The 27,895-nt window shown below is 41.0% G+C and overlaps 1 protein-coding gene across 5 annotated transcripts in view; it reads left to right on the forward strand.

Moving 5' to 3' along the window:
• The window catches only part of MAST4 (microtubule associated serine/threonine kinase family member 4), a 690,505-nt gene that overhangs the window by 598,935 nt on the left and 63,675 nt on the right, over positions 1-27,895 (forward strand). For all 5 annotated transcript variants that reach the window (XM_068249995.1, XM_068250005.1, XM_068250009.1 and 2 more), the window contains 6 exons: positions 1,322-1,397; positions 4,986-5,195; positions 14,990-15,091; positions 15,709-15,841; positions 22,001-22,068; positions 25,015-25,100. In XM_068249995.1, coding sequence (XP_068106096.1) covers positions 1,322-1,397; positions 4,986-5,195; positions 14,990-15,091; positions 15,709-15,841; positions 22,001-22,068; positions 25,015-25,100 — 675 coding nt within the window. The remainder of the gene's footprint in view (positions 1-1,321; positions 1,398-4,985; positions 5,196-14,989; positions 15,092-15,708; positions 15,842-22,000; positions 22,069-25,014; positions 25,101-27,895) is intronic.

Raw genomic sequence — 27,895 nt, forward strand, 5'->3', positions numbered from 1 at the left:
GCTTCCTGGTCAGCACACTGTTAAACTAATATTGCCCACATGAGCCATAGAGAAACATGGACATTACCTTGCCGATCAGTTGTCCATTCAGTTTTAACGGACAGCAACAGATATATTTCAGGTCTGACAAAATCTTGTCAGAACTGAAAGGAATCGTTATAAGAAAAAAATGGTGAGCTTCTGAGAGGAACGGACGGTGAGGTAAGTATGTATTACTCATTTGCAGGTACATCGGCTCAGGTTCCCTTTAAGGCCAGGCACTCACTAGAGTGATTCTAAAGTCACTTACGATTTCCAAATCATGTGTTTCAGAGTTGTAGCCACTTAGGCATTCTCCACATGTGATCAGGAGCATTAGGGAGCCTTGCCCAAAGACTCATTAGGCTGGATTCACACATTTTTTTGTGTGAACCCTGCCTTACTGGTTTACACACTAGCTTGAGCTGGGATTCAAACCCTTTGTCAAAGGCTTGAACCTATGCCTCAAAGGCAGCACCCTTAAAGCGGATCCGAGATGAAAAACTAACTAGAACAAGTAACTTGTCTATACATCTTATCTAAAGTTTAGATAGTTTACACAGCAAATCTAGCTGCAAACAGCTTCAATAGAATATGATTATTTCTTCCTGTGATACAATGACACCAGCCATGTTGTTTGTAAACACTACAAACATGCAAGCTTATCTGCATCTTCTGTGAAAAAAACCGAATCCCCCCTCCTCCTCCCTCCTCCCCTCTGCCTCTGAAATCTCTGGCTAGTAATACCTCCTCCTGCCCAGACTGAGCTCCCATGAGCCCTTGCTACTGCCAAGGCTCTCTGAAAAACTGTGGGCGAGGCTTGTTTAGTTTATAGAGAATTAGAGTATTAAAACAAAAAGTATTTGGCTTGAGGAATGCCCTATAAACAATAGGAAAGGAACACAATTATGCAATGAGTAAAAGTTAATCTCTGATCCACTTTAACCAACACGCTATCCAGCTGTTAGCCTCCCATTGTTCAGTTTCTTGTGACTTCGCCATTGGCAAGAAAGGGGAAGTAGAAGCGAGAAAGATGAATTGGATGAATGGTGATAAGAGCTTCATTTATTTATCATTAGGCAGATGCACAGACAGTGTATTTCCTCGAACTCAGTAAACTGCTGGAGTAAGGGAAAACATTCATTAACTCACGTAAGATAAGCACTGAGGCACAGCTGTGATGCAGAGCAATATATTGCATGTGCAAACATGGCTGATCCCACCCTGACTGTATATGAATTAATCTATTGTAGAGTGATTTTGGCTGTAGGTTTGTTTTAACTGGTTTCCTTTTTTTTCCTAGCCCTGGACGCACCCCAGCTTGCTGTGACCATGAGATAATTATGATGAACCATGTCTACAAGGAACGCTTCCCTAAGGTATTATAATGTAATCCTGTAATAGCGGGTTTTTAATTAATGGGTGTTAATAGTACGGTATGTGGTCCTTTTTGCGGTCTCCTGATTGATTTGTACAGGACTCTGTCACCATGAAGGGCTCTGATTGAAAATAAAGTGTACATTTGAAAAGTGTATAGTATTTTAAAACTATGCATGAAACTATGTGGGCAGCACGGTGGCGTAGTGATTAGCTCTCTCGCCTTGCAGCACTGGGTCCCTGGTTCGAATCCCAGCCAGGGCACTATCTGCAAAGAGTTTGTATGTTCTCTCCGTGTCTGCGTGGGTTTCCTCCGGGCACTCCGGTTTCCTCCCACATTCCAAAAACATATGGATAAGTTAATTGGCTCACCCTAAAAAAAAAAATTGGCCCTAGACTACAGTACTTACACTACATAATATAGACATATGGCAATGGTAGGGATTAGATTGTGAGCTCCTTTGAGGGACAGTTAGTGACAAGAGATATATATATATATATATATATATATATATATATATATATATATATATATATATATATATACACTGTACAGCGCTGCGTAATATGTTGGCGCTATATAAATACTAAATAATAATAATGTTTATGGTAGCCATTCATTTTGTTGCAGAGAATAATTTTGCTAATAGAAAAAAGTCCTTTTGCAGGGCTGGGTCTCCAGATCCTATTGACATTAAAGTCAACGCTCCTTAAAAATTTCAGCCCGCAGTCAATTTTCACCGTATGCATCCAAGCAATTTTCACCTCCCATTTATTTGCCAATAACTTTATCACTACTTATCATAATGAATTGACCTATATCTTGTTTTTTTCCACCACCAATTAGGCTTTCTTTGGGTGGTACATGTTGCTAAGAATTGTTTTTAAATGCATTTTTACTGGAAAATTAAGAAAAAAAATGAAACAAATTAATTTCTCAATTTTCGACCATTATAGCTTTAAAATAATACATGCTACCATAATTAAAACCCACATATTTTATTTGCCCATTTGTCCCGGCTATTACACCATTTAAATTATGTACCTATCACAATGTATAGCACCAATATTTTATTTGAAAATAAAGGTGCATTTTTTCAGTTTTGCGTCCATTACTATTTACTAGCTTATAATTTAAAACATATTAGTAATATAATCTATTGACATGCATATTAAAAAAGTTTAGACCCTTAGGTAGCTATTTGTTTTTTTGTTTTGTTTTGTTTTTTAAATTTAATTTTTAATTTTTTTTTTTTAGTTCAAAATTTTATTTGGGTATTTTTTGAGGGATGTGGGAGGTAAACAGTTAATTTTGATTGTAATTTATTGTGTTTTATGTGAAAAAAATGTATGTACATGTAGATTTACTATTTGGCCACAAGATGGCCACAGTGATTTTTTTTTTTTTTTTGTAATTCCCATCCTCTAAGCGAGAATCTCGCTTACAGGTAGTATAAGGAGGACAAGTTTTTTTGGGTGGGTCAGAAAGATGGCGGCTTCTTATAAGAAGCTGTCGGTCTTTCTATGAATGGGAACTATGTTCCCATTCATTGCTCTCTGGGCTAACGGGGGGCGACACGGGAGCACGCAGCAGCGCAGCAGCAGCCACCTGGACATGACAATCACGTCCAGACGGCTAAAATGGTTAAACTCTATCTTAAAAAGAACCCGAAGCAAGAGTGATATGGAGGCAGCCGTTTTTATTTCTTTTTCAACAATACCAGTTGCATGCCTCCCAACTTTTTGAGATAAGAAAGAGGGACACATGAAACATGCCCTTGTCACACCTCTAGCCATGCCCCTACCACACCCCTCACCATGAATAATGAATAATCAAAAGTATTATTTTAGTATTATCATTCAAACCACACTGGTCTCCTCTATCATCATTGCTTTTCTTTATCTTAACATTTGAAAATAAGAAATATATCAAATTTAATTGTTGGGAATAAAGTTTAGTCAAACAAATTTTCAGTACAAAAATACATATATTAACACAGATCAGTACATCAGTCCGAAAAGAGGGACAAACGAGGAAGAAAGAGGGACAGAGGGATTTGGTTCCCAAAGAGGGACAGTTGGGGGCTATACAGTTGCCTGGCAGTCCTAGTGATCTTTTTGACTGCAGTAGTGTCTGAATAACACACCTGAAATGCAGCTAGGCCAGTCAGACTTTAGTCAGAGATGTCTGATCCGCATCCTGGTTCAGAGTCTATGGCTAAAAGTATTATAGACAGACGGAACAACAGGACTGCTAGGCAATCTGCATGGTTTAAAATTAAATGTCAGCCTTCATATCGCTCTCACTTTAGGTTTCCTTTAAACGTTCCCTCTGAAAATATATCACAACTGATAACACCTCTTTTAAACTGATACATACAGGGAAAAATACTGAAATACATAGTGCAACCAGCAGGTACATAATGATCTCAATACATCAAGACTTGTGGTTACCCTTGCTCCATATAAAAAATGTACCCGAGGAATATGACATGTGTACCCATAACATGCCCATATAACGTGTAGCCATCTCAGGTGTCCCTCATAACAAGTGCAGCATGTCCTGTACCCTTTCACTATGTAACAAGGGCCTCCACCCATCTTGTCTCCATCCATCTTATCTCCCTGTAACAAGTTCCGTTATAGTGACCTATAGTATATACCTGTGTACATTTAAATCCATATATAATCTGGGCCCTGGATACATAAAAGAAATGTTGCAGCTGCGTAGCAATCCCTGCAATCTCAGATCCACCGGTTCTAATAATCTAGTCATTACCCAGAGTTCACCTGAAAGTTTTTGGTCACAGAGCCTTCTGTCATGCTGCTCCTACGTTATGGAACTCCTTACCTCAGCAGATCAGGAAAGCTCCATCTCTGGATGTGTTTAAATCCAGACTGAAAACTCACCTGTTCAGTTTGGCATTTGCAGAAATATAATTGTATCCTTTGTTGTAATACTTCATGCTACTACCAATTACTGAATCTGAGAGCCTAAACGCTTTGAGTCCTATGGGAGAGAAGCGCTATAGAAATGGGTTTTTTTTGTATAGTACTTTCTGCTGTAAACTTCCCGCCCCAGAAAAGTGTCTCCCATATAACAGGTGTAGCCATAAGTTATGCCCCAGATAACAAGTGTACCCATTTCATGTGCCCTACATAACACACGCCTCCATATAACACATGCCACCACAGCCTATTGGGTCCATTCTATCAAAAATATTTCAAAGCAAAATTGTCTTGCTGTCCTACAGGAACCAGTCTTGTACTGCTTATTATTTTCAACTTGCATTAACGAGATAACATTTAGCATTTGGCTTTATGGAATATTTGATACATGTAGCCCAAAATTTTGATACAGAAGACCTTTTCTAGTATAGCTTTATTGTTGTGTCCTCTGTGGGCCTGAGCTCCAGTCAGTGATGCCTGTGCAGTTTGTATGAAGAAGGTTTATTCTTGTATTGTTACGTTACTGTGGCCTCAGTGGAGTTGAATCCCATCTGTTGTTCAGCCATCCAGCATGGCACTGATGCCGAAGCTTGACAGAATGGCATATGATCTATCTAAGGAGTTTCTGCTTCTTTCCTCAGGCCACGGCTCAGATGGAGGAGAGGCTCCGGGACATTATCACCAACTACTCTCCTGACAGCGTGCTTCCGCTTGCAGATGGCGTGCTCAGCTTCACCCACCACCAGATCGTGGAGCTGGCTCGGGACTGCCTGGACAAATCCCACCAGGGGCTCATCACCTCACGATACTTCCTGGAGCTGCAGCAAAAGTTGGAGAAATTATTGCAGGAGGTAAATATTTGCTGGAGCAAGCCAAAGATCTTCATGGGCAATAACCCTTGATAAAGTAATATTTACAGTTCAGACCTGCGCTCAAGAAAAATAATCCTGCCTAAATAAATGAAGGCTTTTAAAGCAGAACTCTGGTTAAACTTAACATGCAGTAAAACAGAGGTGCCAAAAGGATAAAATTAACCAAAATTGTTAAAGGGGAGGAGGTAGTGGTGGACTTACCCCCTCGAAGTAGACACAAGATGCTGTTAATATTTATTTAACAAAAATAGTTTATTTCATGAAAAGCAATACAAAAACCAAAACAAAATATGAGGTGCATTACACATAGAGTGAGTTTAAAAGGAACCAGACTTTAGAGACATATGGTGGCAACCATATTTATTTCCATTTAAACAATATCAGCTGCCTGGCTGTCCTGCTGATCTTTCTGGTCGGTAGTGTCTAAATCACACACCTGAAACAAGCATGTGACTAATCCAGTCCGACTTCAGAAAATTGCATTGTGTGTACTACTAAGCACTAGGGATAGACTGAGACTAATCCATTGTGGCAGAGTACTGAAGTTGAGACCAGTGAATTCAGAGGGGGTAGGGACACCTGAACTCAGTTAATTCATCACTAGAGACAATCATGCACAATTATATCAGACCATAACATTTCTTGGGTGTATGCAGCTCGAGCAGACTGGACTTTTAAGTTCCTATTGAATCACTGTTTGAGTTGGACGGGCTTAATTTTTAAACACCTTCTGGCATGATAGACATATCACATACACTAAACATCACCTGCCCGTGAATCTGTTTGTCCGGGCTTCAAATTTAAAATAGACTTGTTAAAAAGAAATAAAAGCAAAAACAGTTATTAGTACAGTCAATGAGATTATTATTGTTCTATTAAACATCCTGCATTAGCAGTAGCTCCACCATTATCATGAGTATTACATTTTTGCAACTTCTATCTGACTTGTCAGTCAGATAGGAGTGCACCCTCTAACCGTGGTAAAGCCTCATTCAAGCATAGCCAACATCCTGCACCCTCTAACCGTGGCAAAGCCTCATTCAAGCATAGCCAACATCCTGCACCCTCTAACCATGGTAAAGCCTCATTCAAGCATAGCCAACATCCTGCACCCTCTAACCGTGGTAAAGCCTCATTCAAGCATAGCCAACATCCTGCACCCTCTAACCGTGGTAAAGCCTCATTCAAGCATAGCCAACATCCTGCACCCGCTAACCGTGGCAAAGCCTCATTCAAGCATAGCCAACATCCTGCACCCTCTAACCGTGGCAAAGCCTCATTCAAGCATAGCCAACATCCTGCACCCTCTAACCGTGGTAAAGCCTCATTCAAGCATAGCCAACATCCTGCACCCTCTAACCGTGGTAAAGCCTCATTCAAGCATAGCCAACATCCTGCACCCTCTAACCGTGGTAAAGCCTCATTCAAGCATAGCCAACATCCTGCACCCTCTAACCGTGGTAAAGCCTCATTCAAGCATAGCCAACATCCTGCACCCGCTAACCGTGGCAAAGCCTCATTCAAGCATAGCCAACATCCTGCACCCTCTAACCGTGGTAAAGCCTCATTCAAGCATAGCCAACATCCTGCACCCTCTAACCGTGGTAAAGCCTCATTCAAGCATAGCCAACATCCTGCACCCTCTAACCGTGGCAAAGCCTCATTCAAGCATAGCCAACATCCTGCACCCTCTAACCATGGTTCAGCCTAATTTAGAGAGACTCTGAAGTGAACAAAAATTGCTATTTTTACATCGTAGTTCGCTTCAGTAGTCTTAGTAGAGGTAAAAGGCTGCATGTCCCCAAGCCAAAACGAGGGCTTTATACCCCCCACATCCCGGGGGAAAATCCCATGACTTTCTTGGTCATGGATTTTGCTGCCCGGGGAGGCAGAGCTTTGAGCTGTAGCTCTGCCTCTACTGACGTCAATCGCCGTGCGGATCTCTACCTCTTCCGGCCCTCTCTGTGAAGGAAGACTGAGAGGGGCGGGGAGAGGCGGAGATCTATGGTGATTGACATCAGTAGAGGCAGAGCTACAGCAGAAAGCTCTGCCTCTTTCAGGAAGCGCTGGCCGGATTGTCCCCCAGGGATTTGGGGGGTCTAAAGCCCTCATTTTGGCTCGGGATGCAGCAGTTTACCTCTACTGAGAGTACTGAAGTGAACTACAAGGTAAAAATAGCAATTTTTGTTTGCTTCAGTCTCTCTTTAAGCATAGCCAACATCCTGCATCCTTTAACCATCGTTCAGCCTCATTCAGGCATAGCCAGCATCCTGCACCCTCTAACCATGGTTCAGCCTCATTTAAGCATAGCCAAGAATCCTGTTCTCTCCAACCATGGTTCAGCCTCATTCAATCATAGCCAAGAATCCTGCCAAGTCTAGACATGGGTCAGGCTCATGCAATCCTGGCCAGAATCCTGCCCTTTCTAACCAAAGTTCTGCCTCATTCAATCATAGCCAGAGTCCTTGCCCATTTATTGTTTACATATTATGCTGTCTTGTGGGCTGGGTTTACCAGGTCTGGGAAAGCTATCTCTTTTGTTATATTGAGACAGTTGCACAAAATGAATAGGACATTTCTGCTGAAAATGAAGCCACAGGGAACTGAGGACACTCCAACATAAACAGAACTATTGGAGTGGAAGGCATAGATCATGTGATCACAGTTTTCACCTTGACATTCAGAGATCTTGATTTGTAAAGTTAACTGTCAGTAGCAAACCGGAGATCAGTGGAATGTGCAGTTGTGCCTTTACTTTTGATCCTGTGGTTCTGAATTAGAAAGGCCCATGTAAATGGAGCCTAACCATTCATAAAATGACAGCTTATGAGGCCTGAAAAAGCCACACTAAACAGATTTCTTTTGCGTACCCTCTGTAGTTCTCTCCTGGGACTGGTGCTGACATCTTTCCCCAAGCGCTATGTGCCTGTGCCCACTTTCCTCTACATGCGTACTTTACATATTTCATTACATCACTCTCCCTCAATGTACCTGTGATGAAGTCCTTGAGCTTCAATGCCTAGGCAAGAACCACCCGAGGGAAGCTTCAGGGATACTCTTTACTAATAAAGCCTACTGCATTTTGGCAGAAAAATATTCCTAGTGCATATTGGAAAGTACAAAATCACTTCGTGCATGTACATTTTGAATGTAAGTACTAGAGTCGGCTTTAAAGAGACTCTGTAACAAAATTTTGAGCCTTATTTCTTCTATCCTATAAGTTTCTATACCTGTTCTAATGTGCTCTGTCTTACTGCAGCCTTTTCTAGTTGCACAGTGGCTGTGTTATCTCTGTTATATGATCTAATCTTCTTTCGTCTGTCGGGCTCAGGCAATCAGGCTGGAATGTGCTGTGCTGCTTGTGATTGGATAGAAGCTATACACACCCTCTCCAGGCCCCTTGCACACTCTGTATGACTCACACACTGAGCTCCTCTCAGCCTATCACTTGCTATGTCTTTTTATTATTATTATTATTATTTAGTATTTATATAGCGCCGACATATTACGCAGCGCTGTACAGAGTATATATATATCTTGTCACTAACTGTCCCTCAAAGGAGCTCACAATCTAATCCCTACCATTGCCATATGTCTATATTATGTAGTGTAAGTACTGTAGTCTAGGGCCAATTTTTTAGGGGGAGCCAATTAACTTATCTGTATGTTTTTGGAATGTTTTTTGTTTGTAAACACTGCATACAAATGGCAATTACAAGCCAGGATTGCAGCAGGGAGTGGCAGAAACAGCACAGAGGGGCCCAGGAGAACATAATGAATAGAATGGTATGCTTTTTATTGTAAGAATTTTAGAGTACAGATTCTCTTCAAAGAGCCACCGTAAGGACATATTGTAGTATGCAGTAAATTATTCAGGATACTTTTATGGTAGCTTTCCTGGTTTCAGCATCAGAGACACTTCCTATATCTAAATATTGCTGTATGTTGGTGTTTAGCCCCATCCTCACAGCGATGCCAAGCCTAGGCTGATTAGCTATGCGCCCTTTTCTCTGTGCACTCTGGGGGACTATTCAGCTCAGAACACAACCATTCCTCAGCAATGCTGGTTTCCAGCAGTATAGATTTCAGAATGTAAATCGGGATGAGAAAATATTTTACAATGGGCAAACACTGACTAATTTATAAATGAATATTGTCAAAAAATAAGCAATTGTATTCATTATGTTCCTTTCACTGCAGTTCCTCTTCAAGTTATTTAAATTTGAAACCCCTCCAAATACAAAAGCCACAACCCATTTAGTGGCTGTTTCTTATGTTAAACCATGAATTCCCTAATTCTTTAAAGTGGGATACAACTCTGACATAACACTCAATAAAAATGTGTTGTCCCACTTTTTATTACCCCTACAGTTATCATAATTGCTTTTGTTCACACAGAATGTCTGTTTACAAATTGCAAAATCCTAAAGTATAGTTTATCTGCTCTGAAAGCTGCCATTGCATGGTATTGCATAGCTGCTGTATTTATATATTAAAATCTAGTGATCACTTCTCAGCTCTTTCTGCTTCTAAGCTTAGTACAGCTCAGTTTCGGCAGTATGCTTATGTTTACTAATTGTACCTGACAAATGTAAACAAAAGATAATGTTATCACCTCTTCAGATGCCTCCAGAAGCTGCCCATTTAAGCAAGGAGCTTTCCACTGTAGAACAAAGTGCTGTATTTAACTTTTTGAATGCTGTTCTGCTACAAATTATTTTTGTGGTAGTAGATTTTATGCTGTAAATAATCTTTTAGCGCAAAGAGGAAATGCTGTTTTATACCACTTTAAAAAGAATCCGCTGCTTGCCCTTATCCCCCAGCGCCCCCTTCCTGCAGAGTGCCACGCCGCAAGCGCAGTAGGTGGCAGTTCTAATATGCACACACAGAACTGCATCCGTGCCATATTACAACTGCTGACTAGATATATAGATTGTGACATTCTTTGTTCAGTTTTCTTTCTTGGACAGTATCCATAATTTATGTACCCCCTCATTTGCACTGTCCTATTATAATTACAACTAGGGAAAATATTTCCATGCTATGACTTGTCAGCTGTAATAAGCACTGACTGGTCTTGTGTGGCTGGGCTCTTGGTAATTAGTGACAGCTATTGCAATGTATGGCGGAATCACTCCCAGAAGTAATCACAGCACAGATGGCAAGTTTGGGATATATAAATTCTGAGTTTTGTTTTGGAATGAAGTGGGTGTTCATGCTTAATGACTTAAATAATGGTCTTTAACTACTCTTTGTGTGGCTGGTATTACATACTTTGGCTTTTATAGCCATGGGTGTGATGCTGCCAAGTGAGAGCGATGAGATCACTATTGTGTTCAGCCTGGATACGGGCTTTGTTAACACTGGTACAAAGTGTTCCTGCATGTTGCTTCCACTACCTCACACCTCACTGATATGGTTCAGACACAGCTGGTTGCACATGTTTGTTCAGTATTGTAAGGATTTTATGCCAGATGCCACTGATACAATGTGTATCTGAACATTACATGAAAAATGGAAAAAGACACAAAGTGATTTAAATTGAAGAACAGTGAAGTTTCACAATGTTTATTTGAACATCTACTCATACAATACAATATACAATACAATAACATTTCTATAGCGCTTTTCTCCCATAGGACTCAAAGCGCTTAGGCTCTCTCAGATTCAGTAATTAGTAATTAGTAGGATGAAGTATTCACACAACAAAAGTCATGTGCACAGACATTAAAGCAGGGCTGTGGAGTCGGAGTCTAAGCAATTTTAGGTTCCTGGAGTCGGTGGTTTCAATAAAGTGAGGAGTCGGATGATTTTTGAACCAAAACCACAGCCTTTGTAAAAATTAGACTTAAGGTGGCCACACATCATACAATGTTTAAAATATCTGTTCAATTCAAGATTTGCAATCAATTTTTCTGACTGGTTGTAACATTTCACAAATCTGACCAATGTACCACACACATTCACTTTCTTCACTTTGTTCACTTTTTTCCCCCAATTATGATAAAAATGATTGGAAACTGATAAAATTGCTAGGGTGTGTATATTCATAAACTGACATTGTAACACACACCATATAATCTTTAGAAAAATTGAAGAAAAATTTCCCGCATTTCGGATCGATAAAAACCAGATAAAAACGGGAAATACGATCGGATTTTTCAGTCGAATGAAAAAAAAGCTTTCGATTTTTTTCCGGGAGATCCGATCATATTTATCGAATTGCCGTAAAATGGGATCATTTTATTGTATCGCGTGTGGCCACCTTTATGGTGCCCATACATGGTACAATTTTTTTTTGATCCAATCTTACCATTTCCATGTAATATAAGGGAACTGCCTAAATTATCCTTTCAGTATATTCACTTAATTTACCCTTATACTACATAGAAATGGTAAGATTGGGTTAAAAAATTGTACCATGTATGGCCACCATAAGGAGTTGGAGTCGAGGAGTTAGTCAGAGCAATTTTGGGTACCTGTAGTCGGTAGTTTCATAAACTGAGGAGTTGGATGATTTTTTTTCCCTACTCAACAGCCCTGCGTTAGTGTACCTGAGGCAGCGGGGGGAGGGGTGGCAGCAGATGGGACACAGAGGCGTGTTTCATGGCATCTGTGCAGTGTGGTCGAGCTCCTTGGAACTTTGGGGGTCACAACTCTGTAACGGAGGAATGTAGAGGGACGGGGAAGCGTACGTATTATAATGGATGCCGGGAATGCCAAATGCCGACTCACCCTGCTGCCACTCAAATCCCGGTGGTGTTAAATACTATTCCTCCTCCAAGTTGTAGCAACCCGGAGGGAGAAGTAATTTGGAACCCCAAATAACCCTTATGCGCCCCGTGCAGTATAACATTACTGTTGTGGTGGTGCCTTGTTTCGGCGCTGGGCCTTGAGTGCCGTGGTCCAAAACCCCCTGCTTCGACGGGGAAAGCCCCTGGAGGTTCCAGAGCCTTCTCTCTCCCGAGGCAATACTCTCCCGAGGCAAGTATCTACATTTTTACTTTTAGACTCCCCCAGGATTACTTTAAAAGGGTAAAGGGGTTCAAAAGTCCCCTTTGCACTTTATTTATACTGTGATTGTCACATAATGTATAAACATCTACATGCGTATGCATAAAGCTATTTGGAAAGCAAAACAAAAAAAATGCATCCAGGCTTGGTGTGCTGGTTGCACTTTTTACATCCTCATGGACTGTCTGATTATTATTCCTTTTTCTCTGGTACCTGATGGTCCCTTTTCCCCGAAGCAAGATTCACAGAGCAAGACGTACGCCGTCTTGTCTTTCACCTGCGGCAGTACAGCGATACAGAGATACAAAGCTGTCAGCCATTCATTCCATGGAGCTACTAACTCAGTGGAACAGATATTTTTTTTTTTTATTACTCCTGCTGAGCAGATCGCTCTCAGATACGCCTTGTGGTGCTGTTTCCTCAGGGTAACCATACATTTCAGAAACTATGAGGTGGAGAGTTTGTAGACTGTATTATTCTGGATAAAGTGCTTGGTCAAATAATTGTATTTCAGATATATGTGCTGCTAAAGTCCTCCATTATTTTAATTGCCTGTCTGAGTCCTCTAGATCTAATTTTCTGGGTGGACACTTAAACCGTTACAGACGGGAAAAAAAACCATAATGCACGATATCTGGGAAAGGCCAAATAAACTGCTGCTCTGTCTTCATTACTCTTCACAGACACTTAGATGTTTAATTAGGATAGCTCATGTTTGTTCATGGTTTAAGCTACTCAGTCCTTGTTCTAAGATGGCAAAACACACCATTTCCTTACCAGTTTTACATTTGCTTTATATGAATGTTCCTTTTTGTCGGTACTTCCATGTTGGGGCCACCCTCCCTTTGTAGAGGTGTGCCAATGTGAATGGCTGGACAGAGGAGGGTTTGCCTTTATAAGGCATAATGCAGGGATGGTGTTTGCAGGACAGAGCCATGTGAATTGAAATGAATCTCATCAAGATGCTAAATAAGCCCACCTATATTTGTGCTTCAAAGAGTCTAGAGACGGGTAGGTCATGCATTCAAATCTAAAGGACATCTGAGGTGAAAATAAACTGATGAGATAAACAATTGCATCTATCCTCCTTCTCCTAAAAATTACTTTTTTTTTAGATATCCCACAGTTTTTTATTGTATACTTAAATCTAGTTTTTAAGTTTTTACTGTTCCATTGTCTCTGCTCAATGCCACCTTCATTGAAGTATGCCAGTATTCACAAATCTATGAACGATTGACCCTTTTTATCTCTTTCCTGCTCTCAGAAGCCATTTTCTGCCAGGAAAGTGTTTTATGGCTGTAATTCCTTATCAGTGAGGGTCACGATCTAGTCCCACCCGGTCCCGACCCGGACAGAAACTGTCACTTACATACCTGATGTTTAACTCTTTCAGGCAGAGAAAGAAAAAAAGGAACACAGCATAGTCATTTGTTTGCTTGGCACTGTACATACACATGTCTATTTCATCATGTCATATGTCACTGAACAAAATCATACAAAATGTATCAGTAAACTGATGATGGCTCTAAAATTCCATTACTCATTTAATTTAAGGTCTTTTGAAGTGGCCAACAAAAAATGGGGTAGGTGAGATAATAGACTGGAAAGGCCATATATTGTAAAAAATGCAACAGGTCAGTAACATGACAAGTCAGTAACATTAAAAAACAAGCAAACGTGAGGGTATTCAAAACAAAAATCCCAGAGAAGGATGTGCCTCTCTGTAGTAAAAATGATTCAATTTTTGCCCTGTTTTGAAACGCCGAAAGTTGAGAATTGTGCAAACATTTATGAATGGTGAAATGTAAGGGTTTCTTGATCTACCATACAAAATATACAACAATTGGAGAGTCTGTTGAAATCTATGTACATAATGGATACAGCTGAAAACCAAATGGATGGCCATAATTGTTGGTCCTTCAGGTGGCTTTGCTTGTCCTTTAGTGCACAGGGCATGGGTAGGGATTATATCTTGGAATGCACTGTTAACGATGAACGATTTATACATGTTTTGGAGATGCATTTGCTGCTGTCCAGACATCTCTTTCAGGAAATCCCTGATTATTTCAGCAACACAATGCCAAACCACATTCTGCCTGTATTACCAGCATAGCTTCATTGTACAAGAGTGCAGGTGCTAAACTAGCCGCCATGCAGTATAGACCTGTCACATATTTGATTAATTGCAAAACATTGTAATGTAATTGTACTTTAGTTCCAAAGCATTAGCTGCCAAAGCGATGCATGTTGTCTATTATTTTCAATGTATTAAAAGGTTTTAAAATTATCACATTTAATTTCTATTTACATTTTATTATGCAAACCTTTTTTTTGTAATTGAGGCTGTAGATGGGACTGGTGCTAATATTGTCAAAGTTGGGGCAAGTGAGACCCATGCTGATTTGGAAGCCATTGGCGTTACCAGTGTTGTATCCTAAATAAAAGCTAGGCAGTTATTTCAAAGCATGCCAGTTCTGCTCTTGATCATATGTTGTGAAGTACAAACATTTAGAAATTGGCATCACCGACTCATCAAAGTATTTGGGACAAGTGTAGGCTTTTGCTGTTCTAAATTCATTTTTTTTAGTAACTACAGCAGGGGGTTTGTTAAATCTTGAGTCCTCAAATACTAACAGAAGCGCAAGCTTTTCTCCTGTTGGCCATACTATTAACAGTAGCTGAAATGTTCTCTAAGGTAGGTAGGTAGGTATGTTGATAAGAATGATTTAATGTTCTGTTGTCTTATTTGTTTCCCTTAGGCCCAGGAAAGATCGGAAAGTGGAGAACTGGCTTTCATCAGACAGTTGGCCCAGAAAATCCTGATAGTGATTGCACGCCCAGCAAGGTTACTGGAATGTTTGGTAAGTAGAAGACCTTTAAATCTGTTACCCAAATATGCAACTATACAACCTCTATACAGGTAGTCCCCGACTTACGGACAACCCGCCAATACGAACGGCATGGATTCAGTGTTTACATGGGAACAAGCCCCAATTGTTTTTTTCAAATTGGACTTGTAGTTTTTGAGAAAATCTATTTTAAAAAATTCAAAGAAACAATGGCTTTTTAACTTGAATAAGCAGGTGCAGAGGTGACACAGAGGGGGGCACAGAGGAGGTACAGGGGACAGAGATAGCACATTGTTCCGACTTAAGGACAGACTCAGGTTAAAAACAAACCTAGAGTCCCTATCTCATTCGTTAACCGGGGACTACCTGTAATTCATCCTCCATAAATAGATGAAGTGTGCTTATGGCAGGCAGTCTTTGCATGTAAGAGCTTAGAGAATCCTCTTGTCCTTGCTCATAACCTTCTCCTTGATCTTGCATAAAAACCTTTAAATTGACTGAAACAAGGTATCAACTTTTAGGAATCAATGATAACTTCTCTTATTGATCTAATTCATTGAACTGTGCAAAATTTGATTGGTCACAAGTCAAACCGCATCTATCAATTGTGTTTTTATTAATTATACCAGGAGTTTGACCCAGAAGAGTTTTACTACCTCTTGGAAGCAGCTGAAGGCCATGCTAAAGAAGGACAAGGCATTAAAACTGATATACCCAGATACATTATAAGTCAGCTGGGACTAAACAAAGATCCCCTTGAAGGTGAGTAGACTGTCAGTAAATGCATGTGATAATGGAATCCAACCCCCGGTCTCAGAATAAATATAGTGAAAATACAACTACATTGTTAAAGGATTTCTGAGTTATGTTTTATTAGGGCCCATCTCCACTACACGTGGTGTGTTGCGATCTTTGCATCGCATTTAAACTGCAGCACACGTTGGTCAATGGAACAGTTTCCATTGATGCAAATTACCTGAAGCGGCGCGATGCGTAGCGGGGGAAAATGATGGATAGCATGCTGTAGATTCCGCAGCACGCATGCGAGCCTCCTTTCCGCTAACAGGAAGCCGCATGGCATGGAATCCGATTGTTTGGACGACATCTGGAAGTACCTGCGAGGGGATGTGAGGCAATGCAGCAATCGCCTCTCATCCAAAACACCAGTGGAAACGGGCCCTTAAAGCGGAATATAACCCTGCATTTCAACTTTGCTCTAAAACATTATTTACAGCATATTATATGCAACCAGCATTTTTTTTTTTTTTACTAGACCAGCATTGGAAGGGTTACACACAGAGCTTTAAAGTTCTGTGGAGAGAAATGCTGCCGCAGCCGAAGTTTAGATAGATACATTTAAGTAAACACAATGTAACAAGTGTGGAATGTGACTCTCTCTCTCTCTCTCTCTCTCTCTCTCTCTCTGTGTCGGGAGCTCCTGCACAGTCAGTGTGTGTCATATTCCACACTTGTTACATTGTGTTTACTTAAATGTATCTATCTAAACTTCGGCTGCGGCAGCATTTCTCTCCACGGAACTTTAAAGCTCTGTGTGTAACCCTTCCAATGCTGGTCTAGTAAATAAAAAAATGCTGGTTGCATATAATATGCTGTAAATAATGTTTTAGAGCAAAGTTGAAATGCAGGGTTATATTCCGCTTTAAGTAGAGTTAGCACTAAGCCAGTTTAAAAGACTCTCAAGATTAAACCAGTTATGACTAATTGTCAGTTCCCCCCTTTCCGCCAAAATCAGCTGCCACCTAGAGACGGCTACAAATTTCCTTTTTCTGTTGAAGGTGAATATCATATTTGTTTGTTAATCTGCATTGTTATTTTAACAAACTTTATGCATAAGTCACATAAAACAGAGTTACAGATTACAAGCTCACGGTGAACGATACAATTCATTATCTCATACGTTTATTTTCACTTTAGATTCCCTTGAACTATTTTTTTTTACATCTTTATTATTTTTATTTGTTTAGAGTCTTTCCTTGTACTTTTAGATTTGGAAAACCCAGAGAGCCATGTATTGCCTGCATCGGTGTCCTAGCATTCATGTGTGTACCTCAATGCTGCTGCTATTTTTCATTGCAAGCCGGGGAGACAGACTAGCCTTTTAGAATGTTCAAAGTTTTTAGAAATGATCAATAAAAGTTTTGTAATGCTGAGAAATAAGTGTTGAAACAGCTTTATGAAATGCCAATAGCTAATCTTGTTTTCTAAAGCTTCGGCTATTTTTATGAGCCGCGTAGGGATTCCACATCTGCCGTTGAACAGAACAACTTCAAATATGATCAGATTTTTGTTGGCAGCTGACAATTATTACCTTCAGAGTGTTGTTAGCCAGAGAGTCGGGCTTCATCTCTTATCTGCCAAATTGTTCCCCTTTTCATGTTTGCAAACATGCAGGTTGAAGGGTAACCATGCTGGTAGCTCAGGATCTGAACCAGCAGCAGCTGCCTTCAAGATGACCAAATATTCCTAATAGAGTAGTCACGCCTGAATTACCGGCTGATAAAAGCCCATGAATAAACCGTGCCTTGAAAGCTCGACCACAAAAGATTCATCATCAGCTAGATACCGGTGCATTTTTCAGTGGCTCCCTAGAGGAAGATTCCTTTTCTTCTCCCCGCGGTGCTTAAATTGTCTTTAGCTCCTTTCTGTTTCTCCGAAACGCTCGTCCTCACCAATGGATGAAATCAATGACATAAAATAGGCAGATGTTTAATGGCATTTAGATGAGTTTTAAAAATCTCTTCAGGCATTTCAAAACGGTTCCTGGGATTCTTCCTTTAAGTGCTGACTCTGGGATTCGTTCCATTAATACCCACTGTTAGCAGAAATTGTGTCTTTCCAAGATAGCTGATATTGGGCTTGGCTCCTTTTTGAAATGGGATTGTTTGGTTTTTTTATCCCTTCTGTTGCCCTGCGGACTGAGATTTTTGCTATATATTCAGGAGAAGTGGCAATAATATTTACAATCTTTAGAGATTGCGTTAAGAGCCATGAACAGACCTCCTTTGTGCACTCTTCATGCAGAAAATATATTTTAAAAATATATCGCCAGTAAACGTTTTGCTGAACTGGTGCCCTAGAGCAGGTTTTGCTAAACAGGCATCACTAGGTGAGCAGGCATCACTTGCTGATGTACTGCATATGAAAATTACATTTTTGAGGCCGAGGTGGTAGCACAGTAAGTAAAGCACCATTGTCTTAAGGTGTTCATAGAAGTCACGTTCATACCTTAGATGACTGGCATCCAAAATGATCATTCTGGTTGATGGTTTGGGTATGAGACACTGCTTAGCTTCCGGCCAAGCAGCGTGTTCTGTAGAGAGTGGAAGGAGCCACCCATGCTCCTGGACTACAGTATCATTGGCCAAGGGTTTTCTGAGTTGCCCAATCATTGAAGGAGAAGTTGCTTTCGTAAGCTGTAAAAAAAAATCTTCCGATCCCTATTGCTTCCCTGTATAAAGAAACAGCATCACCTGTGCTCCTTCTCACTTTGCCCACGTTGGCCCTGAGGGGTTTTTAAAATCATACCTGTATGTCCAGTCTCCCTGTAATATTTAATGAAAGCTTTAGAACTTTAAACACTTAAAGCAGTAGTGTACTTATAAGGATGGGTGCTTTTAATAGATTTAAATGAGAATCTGATCAATAATTTAGTAAATTTATATTCCCTATTTTAGCCTCTTACTCCTTTAAATGACTTTTTAGATATCCCATAGTTTTATTTTATAATTAAACATTTACAAAGTAGATTGAATGTTTTATTGTCTTTGTTCAATGGCAGTCTATTAAGTGCCCCAGAGTTAAAATACATGAACTATTGACCATCATCTATCTCTCCCTGCCCTCAGACGTTGTATTCGGCCAGGGAAACTTTTATGGCTGTAATTAGGCTTATTAGTGAAGCTTACTGTATTCCCGACAAGGTACCGACAAGACACAAGCTGTCACTTGCTTGCCTGAAAATTAACTATTTCAGGCAGCAAAATAAAAAAAAAATACATTTTGAGACAGATTACTTAAGCAGACAAGCATAGACTGTAGCTTGACTAATATAGCCAAGGTGTAACAAGGTATACTTTACACTTTCTGGTTGACAAAAGGTTTATCATATAAAGAATGGAAAAATTGCCTCCCTTATTTGAAGCACATTTAGTTATACGTACGCTAACACTTTAAGTCATTTAGCTTTCTTGAAGGTTGTACGTGGTCTCTTCCATGACAACCCTATACCTGGAAATTCTCAGTGGAGCTGACAGTCCTGGACTGTAACAGAACTGAACACATGATGGGAAGTTCCACACTATCAGCCAGTTGCTGAAAGATGTGTAATTTACTCCACAGCTGTTAGGGTTTTTCCAACGTCTTTAATTAAGACAATCTAATTTATCATGTCAAGAGCAGTAGTGCTGTAGTGAGCTAGAAAGATCATGGGCATTGCACACTGTTGTTATGGTTTCATTCAGTCTGTCTACAAAATATAAACCTCACTGTGAATGAATACCTTTTTGTCTTGCCATATAAACTTGCTTGGTAGACTTACCTCCACTCACGAAAAACACATAGGGCCTACACTATACCAGCGCTGTCCAACTCCAGTCCTCGGGGCCGAGGTCCTCACACATTTTTGGCACAGCTCCCATTGTTGAGCCTTTTAAAACAAGAGGACTGTAGGATTCCTGAAAAGTTGTATTTTAGGATTGAGCCCGTAGATGATATTGTTTATCACCTAGGTTCGCAACGTGTTGTACGCGTGCCCCAGGGGGTACTGCTGATGGTTCCAGGGGGTACTCGGGGCTTGATATACTTAACCAAGAATAACAAATTTAGAGTTTTAGAAAATGATACATCTTATTTAAAGACCAAATTAGTATTATAGCTAATATAAAGCAATAGTAAATGCTTAGAAATTGTTTAGATCCAATTATCATATACTACAATTAAATATATATTTGTTAAGGGGTACTTGTGGCAATGTTTACTGTGCCAGGAGGTACTTGGTGAGTACAGGGTTTTAAAGGGGGTACATACCAATAAAATGTTGAGAAACACTGGTTTATCACATCAGTTTATTTACTGTGGGCTTACTTTAAAGGACAACTGACGTGAGAGGGAAATTGAGGCTGCCATATTCATTTCCTTTCAAACAGTACCAGTTGCCTGTTGGTCTATTTAGCTGCAGTAATGTCTGAAACACACCAGAAACAAGCATGCAGCTAATCTTGTAAGTTCTGACAATAGTGTCCAAAACACCTGATCTGCTGCTTGCTTGTTCAGGGTCTATGGCTAAAAGTATGCCAGGCAACTGGTATTGCTTAAAAGGAAATGCATATGGCAGCCTCCATATCCCTCTCACTTCAGGTGTCCTTTAAGAATACTTGAATAACTGCAATCATTTTCAGCCGAACACAATCACTTTAGATTGGATACTTGTAAACTTTTGATCAAATTTTACTGAATCAATTGTTTTTTTAAAGCGATCAGATTGCAGTTGTTTTTTAAGTCAGACGTTTCAGATGATTGTATTAAAATCTATTCCTGCTTGGTCAGCATAGAAGGCGCTTGTAGGTCTAACAAGGTCTCAGCGGTTCTGTAAAATATGGGAATGAAATGAAATTATATTGCACAGCATTATTTATCCTGACAGGGCAGTGCTGATGCCCTTACATTTACTATTTGTAATTCAGAATTAACAGTGTTTGCAATGCGTCTCCTGCAGCGAGACCATCAATGATACACGACACGTATATATTGTGCAGAATGTATAACCAGACCAGTACAATCCTGGGCCCCCGTACTTAGGATAGCGTTACTGATGTAGCTTGTGGTTCTCATCTGTTGCATGAAGAATGATCATTTTCAGTAGAGATGCTACTACTAGAGTCCTGGTTATCTGGAACTCAACTAACCAGCAGTCTCAACCACCCAGCACAAATCACTGGCAGTACTCACAGTGGTGAAGGCCAACATCTTAGCCTGTTTGTGGGTTCCAAGACTGGGTTCCTTGGCTTCCCCCAAAGTTAATATACTTTCAATTATTGTATTTTAGCATTTAATACAGAATTCATGAGATGTATATAGATGGATAAAACATTGTATTAAACAGGGTAGAGGGTAGAGGGTAGAGGTGTCAGCATTTCCCAAAGCAGGCTGCATATGATCTGAATGACCACCGGCGTAGGTGTGCAGAGCCTAAGTACAGGCAGAGTACACATCTTACATTCAAAATTAATGCACCAAATTAACATGAATGGAGGATGTTAGCTTCCAAAACAGTTTGCATGCAAAGTATTGTGTACTGGAGACTTCCACCACCATGAGGCCATCCTTTCAGAAGGGACCCTGACCTCTACCTAGCAAATAAGCATAGTGTGAACCTGGGAGCAGCTGACCATAAAAAAGTTTACACTATTTTTATAGACAACAGGGAGAAATGGCAGCGCATCCTAAGACCAGGCCGCATCGGAATGATTACCAAGTAGTAGCAGCACTGCCATTTCTCCCCTATAGTACTGTATTAGCCAAGCCTATGTTTAACATTTAGTCTCGAGCAACCAGAAAGCACACTGATCCGGCATCAGCCGATCCCCATAGGTGCCGGATAACATCCTCTACTGTAATTCCAACTTGTGGGCAAATTTAGTCCAGATTGCATGCAGCATGAAATTGGACCAATCAATTACACTTCCTGTCCATCTTGAGTGGCCTTATTCTAGGCTGCGCACACTTTGCATGAAATTTGCATTCAAGCAGGATTATTAGCATCCCATTGACGATCTCTAATGCTCCTTTTCTTTAAATAATATTGTCCATCTTATCGTTTATTTTTTTTTTCAATTATTGTATTTACCTGAATGTCATCATAGTGCTTTGCTGACATTTTTCCACACGCTTTTTATATTCCAGAGATGGCCTTGTTAGCCAATTATGATAGTGGTACTGCGGAGACCCCGGAGACAGATGAATCCATCAGTGTAAGTGACCACGCCGGATTATATCTATTTTTTGTGACATTTCCTAATTCATAAATTAAATCTCTAATTGGTTGCGTGGTTCCATGAGGATTGTGCCTCATATAGGAGACTTGCTGTATGAGAATGACTGCTTCCATTTTTGTTAAAATGAATCGAGCACCATTTTTAATTCCCAGGGCATCTCAGTAGCATATTATAAATGCAAATTAACGATGTGCTTCTTTACTAAAAAATAAAAAATGCCATTCTACCTCTTCTTTTTACATTTAAATGTGTGTTACATGCTTTTATTACCCTACTTCCACGGCCTGCTGGTCCCCAGAAAGAGGAAAGAACAGGCAGATAAATAGCAGTAGCAGTAAGAAAACAAAAGGACAATGTACTTCAAAAGGTTTAGAGAGTCACACTTGATAACATTAACACCTTCTCATGGATAAGTAAGGATGGGGGATATCAGTTCCTACAGCTATTAGAAACCAGGACAAACTGTAGAAAAAGAAAGCTGCTTGGATCACTTTAAGGCTAGTGTACATGGACCTTTTTTCATAGCATAGCTATGCCTGCATGTCTGAATGCCAGCTGAAATGCCTTTATAGGACCAGTAAATGCCAAGTTAGAATTAATATTAGAAACACAGCAAAAACCAACCTAGTTAGTTAATGGACTATACAACTTTTAAAACTACACCTCGGACGCACTCAGCCATGGCTATAGGTGGAGCAGCCCTTGCATTTGCAGCGGGATCCACGGCTAATCTCTGCATCAGAATTTTTCTCCATTTGATTGTTAACCACTTTTATTGCAAATGCTTTATGGCCCTGTACACACGCTTGATTAAAATTGGCTGAGGCAGCCGAGAACAACTGCCTCAGTGGATAATCTGGTATGTGTACAGCTGCCCATTACCAAACGGATCAACTCGGTCGAGTGGTGGCCAATACCTTTGTTGGAGCTGCTAGCCCCGCCCATTGTGTAACATCATATTTTTTATTAGTGCCGCTCCATCTGTCTTCCACTCCCTGCATAGCAACAGAGTGTGTCAGCTGTACAGCCTCAGCCCACCATAGTCACCCAAGGGATTGGGTCTCGATCCCCATCATGCAACATCAATCATGTGTGCAGGCCTTCAGGGAACAATAGAGTACAGTGTGTTTTTGGTTCACCCTGTTCACTACTTTGATACAGATCAGCACTTTAAAAAGTAGCAGTGCAGGGCTATAAAGTCAATAAACCATGTACCAATATTTTTCCTGGCAAGAATTAGTCACAATAACGCAATCAGTTACTTAGTTCAAGAGAGTGAAGCTTCTGATCAACAACTTAACTTAAAGGACCACTATTGCGAAAAAATGTAAAATGTAAAATACATGTAAACACATACAAATAAGAAGTACATTTTTCCTCAGACAAAAATGAGCCATAAATTACTTTTTTCCTATGTTCCTGTCACTTACAGTCGGTAGTAGAAATCTGACATTACCGACAAGGTTTGGGCTAGTCCTCTCTTCGTGGGGGATTCTCAGCATGGACTTTATACTTTATAAAAGTAATTCCCTGAAAAAGATTTAACCACTTGCCGACCGCACACTCATACCGTGCGGCGGCAAAGTGGTAGCTGGAGGACCAGCGACGCAACTGTGCGTCGCCAGGTGCCTCCCTAATTAATCAGGAAAGGCCGCTCGCGCGAGCGGCCTTTTCCTGTTACATCACGGAGCGGGTCTCCGTGAATAGCCTGCGAGCCGCTGATTGCGGCTCGCAGACTAAATGTAAACGTAGGAGACATTTGTCTCCTTTGTTTACATTGTACGGCACTGCTGCGCAGCAGCGCTGTAAGGCAGATCGGCGATCCCCGGCCAATCAGCGGCCGGGGATCGCCGCCATGTGACGGGACAGCCTGTCACTGGCTGCACAGGACGGATAGTGTCCTGTGCAGCCCCGATCACCGGGGGGGCCAGGTAGGAGAGGGAGGGGGGAATTTCGCCGCGGAGGGGGGCTTTGAGGTGCCCCCCCCCGCAACATGCCTGCCCACCGGAGCGATCAGACCCCCCCTGCACATCATCCCCATAGGGGGGAAAAAAGGGGGGCGATCTGATCGCTCTGCATGAAACATGATCTGTGCTGGGGGCTGCAGAGCCCACCCAGCACAGATCACAAAAAATAACGCTGGTCCTTAAGGGGGGGGTAAAGGGTGGGTCCTCAAGTGGTTAAACAAAGATGCTGGCCAGCCTCACTGCTTGCTGTATGCCTTTTTGGCAGTTGGACAGAGCAACTGCCATTCACTAAGTGCTTTTGAAATTAACGGAAACTCTGAAAACCCCCCATGAGGAAATGCGCTAGTCCAAAATCTGTCATTTTTGTCAGATTTCTATTACCTGCTGTAAGGGGCAGCAACATAGGAGAAAGTTAATTTGTCTTGTTTTACTCTGGAAGAAATATGCTTATTTTTATGTGTTTACATATATTTAAAATTTTACGATTTTCGTGATAGCGGTCCTTATATAGTCCTCTAATTTCAGCCCTTACCGACTTTTTATAAATGAAGTTAAAAGGGGTGATCAGGTTCTTACGCCCATTCATAAGCCCATCACTTCTTTGTATAGCAGCCTTCAGCTATCATTCTATTGGTCATAAGCTGGCGCCTGAGCTATTTTAATGAACAGGAAACTGAGGTCAAACTGATGACAATCAACTGCAACAACTGATCCAAGTCCGGCACCTGAATAGCAGCTCACCGCATTTGTTGTTGTGTGGTCATCTTGAATCTATTCAGAAATGAGCAGTGTTTTTCCGCTGCAAGCTTACAACACCCTGAATGCCAGCAGTTTAATGTTTATCTAGCCAGTACAGATGACATGCTGCTTTTTGTCATTTCTATTTATAAGTGCTGCCTAATGTAACCGCCATGCTATCTATTACTCATGTAACAATTTGTTTTTGTTTTTCCAGAGCTCAAATCGTCCAGTGAGAATGAGAAGGAAACCTTGTGAATCTGACTTTGAAACAATGAAACTGATTAGCAATGGCGCTTATGGGTTAGTTTTATGTGTTTTAGAATAAAACAAATGAATGACTTAAGTTTCATGTTTTAGTTTCTGGAAACTCTCAAAGTGTTGGTAGTATGATTTGCAGGACAAACACTGATAAGTTGTTATAGGTCATAAAACTCCTGTGTGGCTGATAAAACTTGCATGAGGGTAGGGAGCAGACAAGGTCTGTCTGAATGGGAGCTAAATATCATTCTTATAATACAACTTTAACATTTATATTTTAAGCCTTTTAAAATAAACTAGAGCTGTGGGATACCTGAAAAGTTGTATTTTAGGACTGAGGCTATAGATATAATTGTTTATCACATCAGTTTGTTTACTACTAATTATGAACCATTTTGTGGTTGTTGGTGTCACCAACCAATTTTTGATTGGTTGCCTTGCTCCTGGGTGCCTCCATTCACCCTCTCCTCTCCATAGGACAGGACCTGTTCCTTGGCTGATCTCAGTGTACCTGAACTGTCACTGCCTGGCAGCAGACTATCAGCCAAAACAATCATGGAAGATTATTTTAGCTTGCTTGTCTGTACCTGGCTTAATTCCCAGGGAATTAATCATCAGTTTTCAAAGGTTAAACTCTCACCAAATCACCTCTATGTTCTTCCAGAAGCACCATGACTGTGTATCTCACCTCCTTGAGTCACTTATCACATACATGTCAAACTCTGCCCCCAAGTGGTTTCCCCACTTTGCAATTTGCTTGGCCCACACTAGAACTCCAGGGAAGCTATATTGGAGGAGAAGCCCTAGATCACCAGGGTATCCATATGGAGAGGGAGAAAGCATCACATACCAGGAATCAGAATAGGTGGGGAGCACTAGACACCAGGCAACTGTCTATGGGTAGGAGGTGGAGCACTAGACGCCGGGTGGCTGTATAGGGAAGGTAGGGGGTCACAAGACACAGGGAACTGTATGGGGGGGCACTAGACACCAGGGAACTGTATAGGGCAGGGAGAGAGGACCACTAGACACCAGGGAACTGTATAGGGCAGGGAGAGTGGACCACTAGACACCAGGGAACTGTATAGGGCAGAGAGAGTGGACCACTAGACATCAGGGAACTGTGTAGGGGAGGAAGAGGGCCACAAGACACCATATCCGCGTGCGACATCCATTGAACTTGGAGATTATAGCGGATTCTGATTCTAGGGGAGAGAGCAGCATTAGACACCAAGGAAGTATATAGGGGAATGAGGGCCACTTCGGATGGTGGGAGGGAGGTGGCAACTGAAAATTGCGGTAGGCCTGTGACTTGGTTCCAGGGTTCAATTTTGGCCCACTTTGTATTTGAGTTTGACACCTATGACCTACAGGGTCCTTAAAGGAAACCCGAGGTGAGAATAATATGGAGGCTGCCATATTTATTTCCTTTTAAGCAATACCAGTCAGAACTGACAAGATTAGCTGCATGCTTGTTTCTGGGGTTATTCAGTTCACTATTGCAGCCAAATAGATCAGCAGGACTGCCAGGCAACTAGTATTGTTTTAAAGGAAATAAATATGGCAGCCTCCATATCACTCTTACCTCGGGTTCACTTTAAGAAGCCAGAGTCTGCTGGTCCCGTAGAGTCTATTACAATCTGAAATGTGATCTGTGTTTAGAGCTCTCCTTGTTGCCTTGCCTAGCTTGCCTTGTACTTGAAAGGACTTGTGCTGCAGTACAGTTAAGATAAAATAGCTCCACAGAGAGAGACACAAGACTCACCGGCCTACTTATAGAGGTGTTGAATAGCGTCAGTCAGCTTGATTGCCTCTTTTTAAGTGCCCAATAGTGTTTGGCACTTTGGAACTGGAGAACGCTATAGTCTATAATGAAGGGTCGATGGTGTTTGAGTCAAATAACCATCTGTGACTTTTGCCACCTTTAGCACTTTGAGAAGTTGCACTCCACGATCATGATGCTAGTCAAACAGCCGTGCTCAAATGTGCTTTTGATCAGTAAATTGATGCTAGATCTGGCATGCTACAGTTGTGTTATCGTGGACAAATTTGACCAAATTTATCAAGGCAGCAGAGCAGTCAGTGCAACAGAACGTTATATGGACCTACTCCTGGTGTAATAGGTCTCTTCCACTTTCTGTTCAGTTTGCAAGTGCCATGCAGCTGGCCATTCACCATGCATGCAGCTTCAGTCCCCGCATGGTGATTGGCTGGATGTATAGCACTTGCAGGCATTGTGTTTGGGGGTGGGGTTGTATTTATGCCACTGCTCTCACCCATTTGTCTGGGGGTTTGCTGCATCTGCAAATACTACTGTAGTAATGTTACAGGTCCACGTAAAAAGCTGTAACTATTTAAAAAAAAAAAAGAAAAGTAGTAGTAGTAATTTTGGGGGGGATTTTATCCTGGGAAGCTGACAATATTCAGCAGATCCTATTCATGTGAGCGCTCTCTGTAAAGTTTTGTCTGTGGAGCGTAGTCATTTGATATCTGTTTGTTCACAAGATTAGCCTTGTATTATGGAAATATTAAATAACACGCTTTTCTTTCCTAGGCTTGAAATACTTCCCTACAGCAGGTTTGCCCCATGAAACATTAGCTTCTGTACTAAGAGAAAGATTGAGGAGTAGGTGCATGTTTAGTTTGGCCTCGTTGGCTGTAGCTGGCGTCCCTGAACACTTGTGGGAAATTTCATCATTGTTTCAAACAGTACAATGGCGTCAAAATGGTGGCTTCTTAATATGCATCTTGATTGGCAAAGGTCCCAATGGAGTCATATAATCACTGTTCCCATACCTACATAAACCACTGGCTTATAGTAAACTCAGTCCTGAGGT

The sequence above is a fragment of the Hyperolius riggenbachi genome, chromosome 1 (genome assembly GCF_040937935.1).
Source record: "Hyperolius riggenbachi isolate aHypRig1 chromosome 1, aHypRig1.pri, whole genome shotgun sequence".
Lineage (NCBI taxonomy): Eukaryota > Metazoa > Chordata > Amphibia > Anura > Hyperoliidae > Hyperolius > Hyperolius riggenbachi.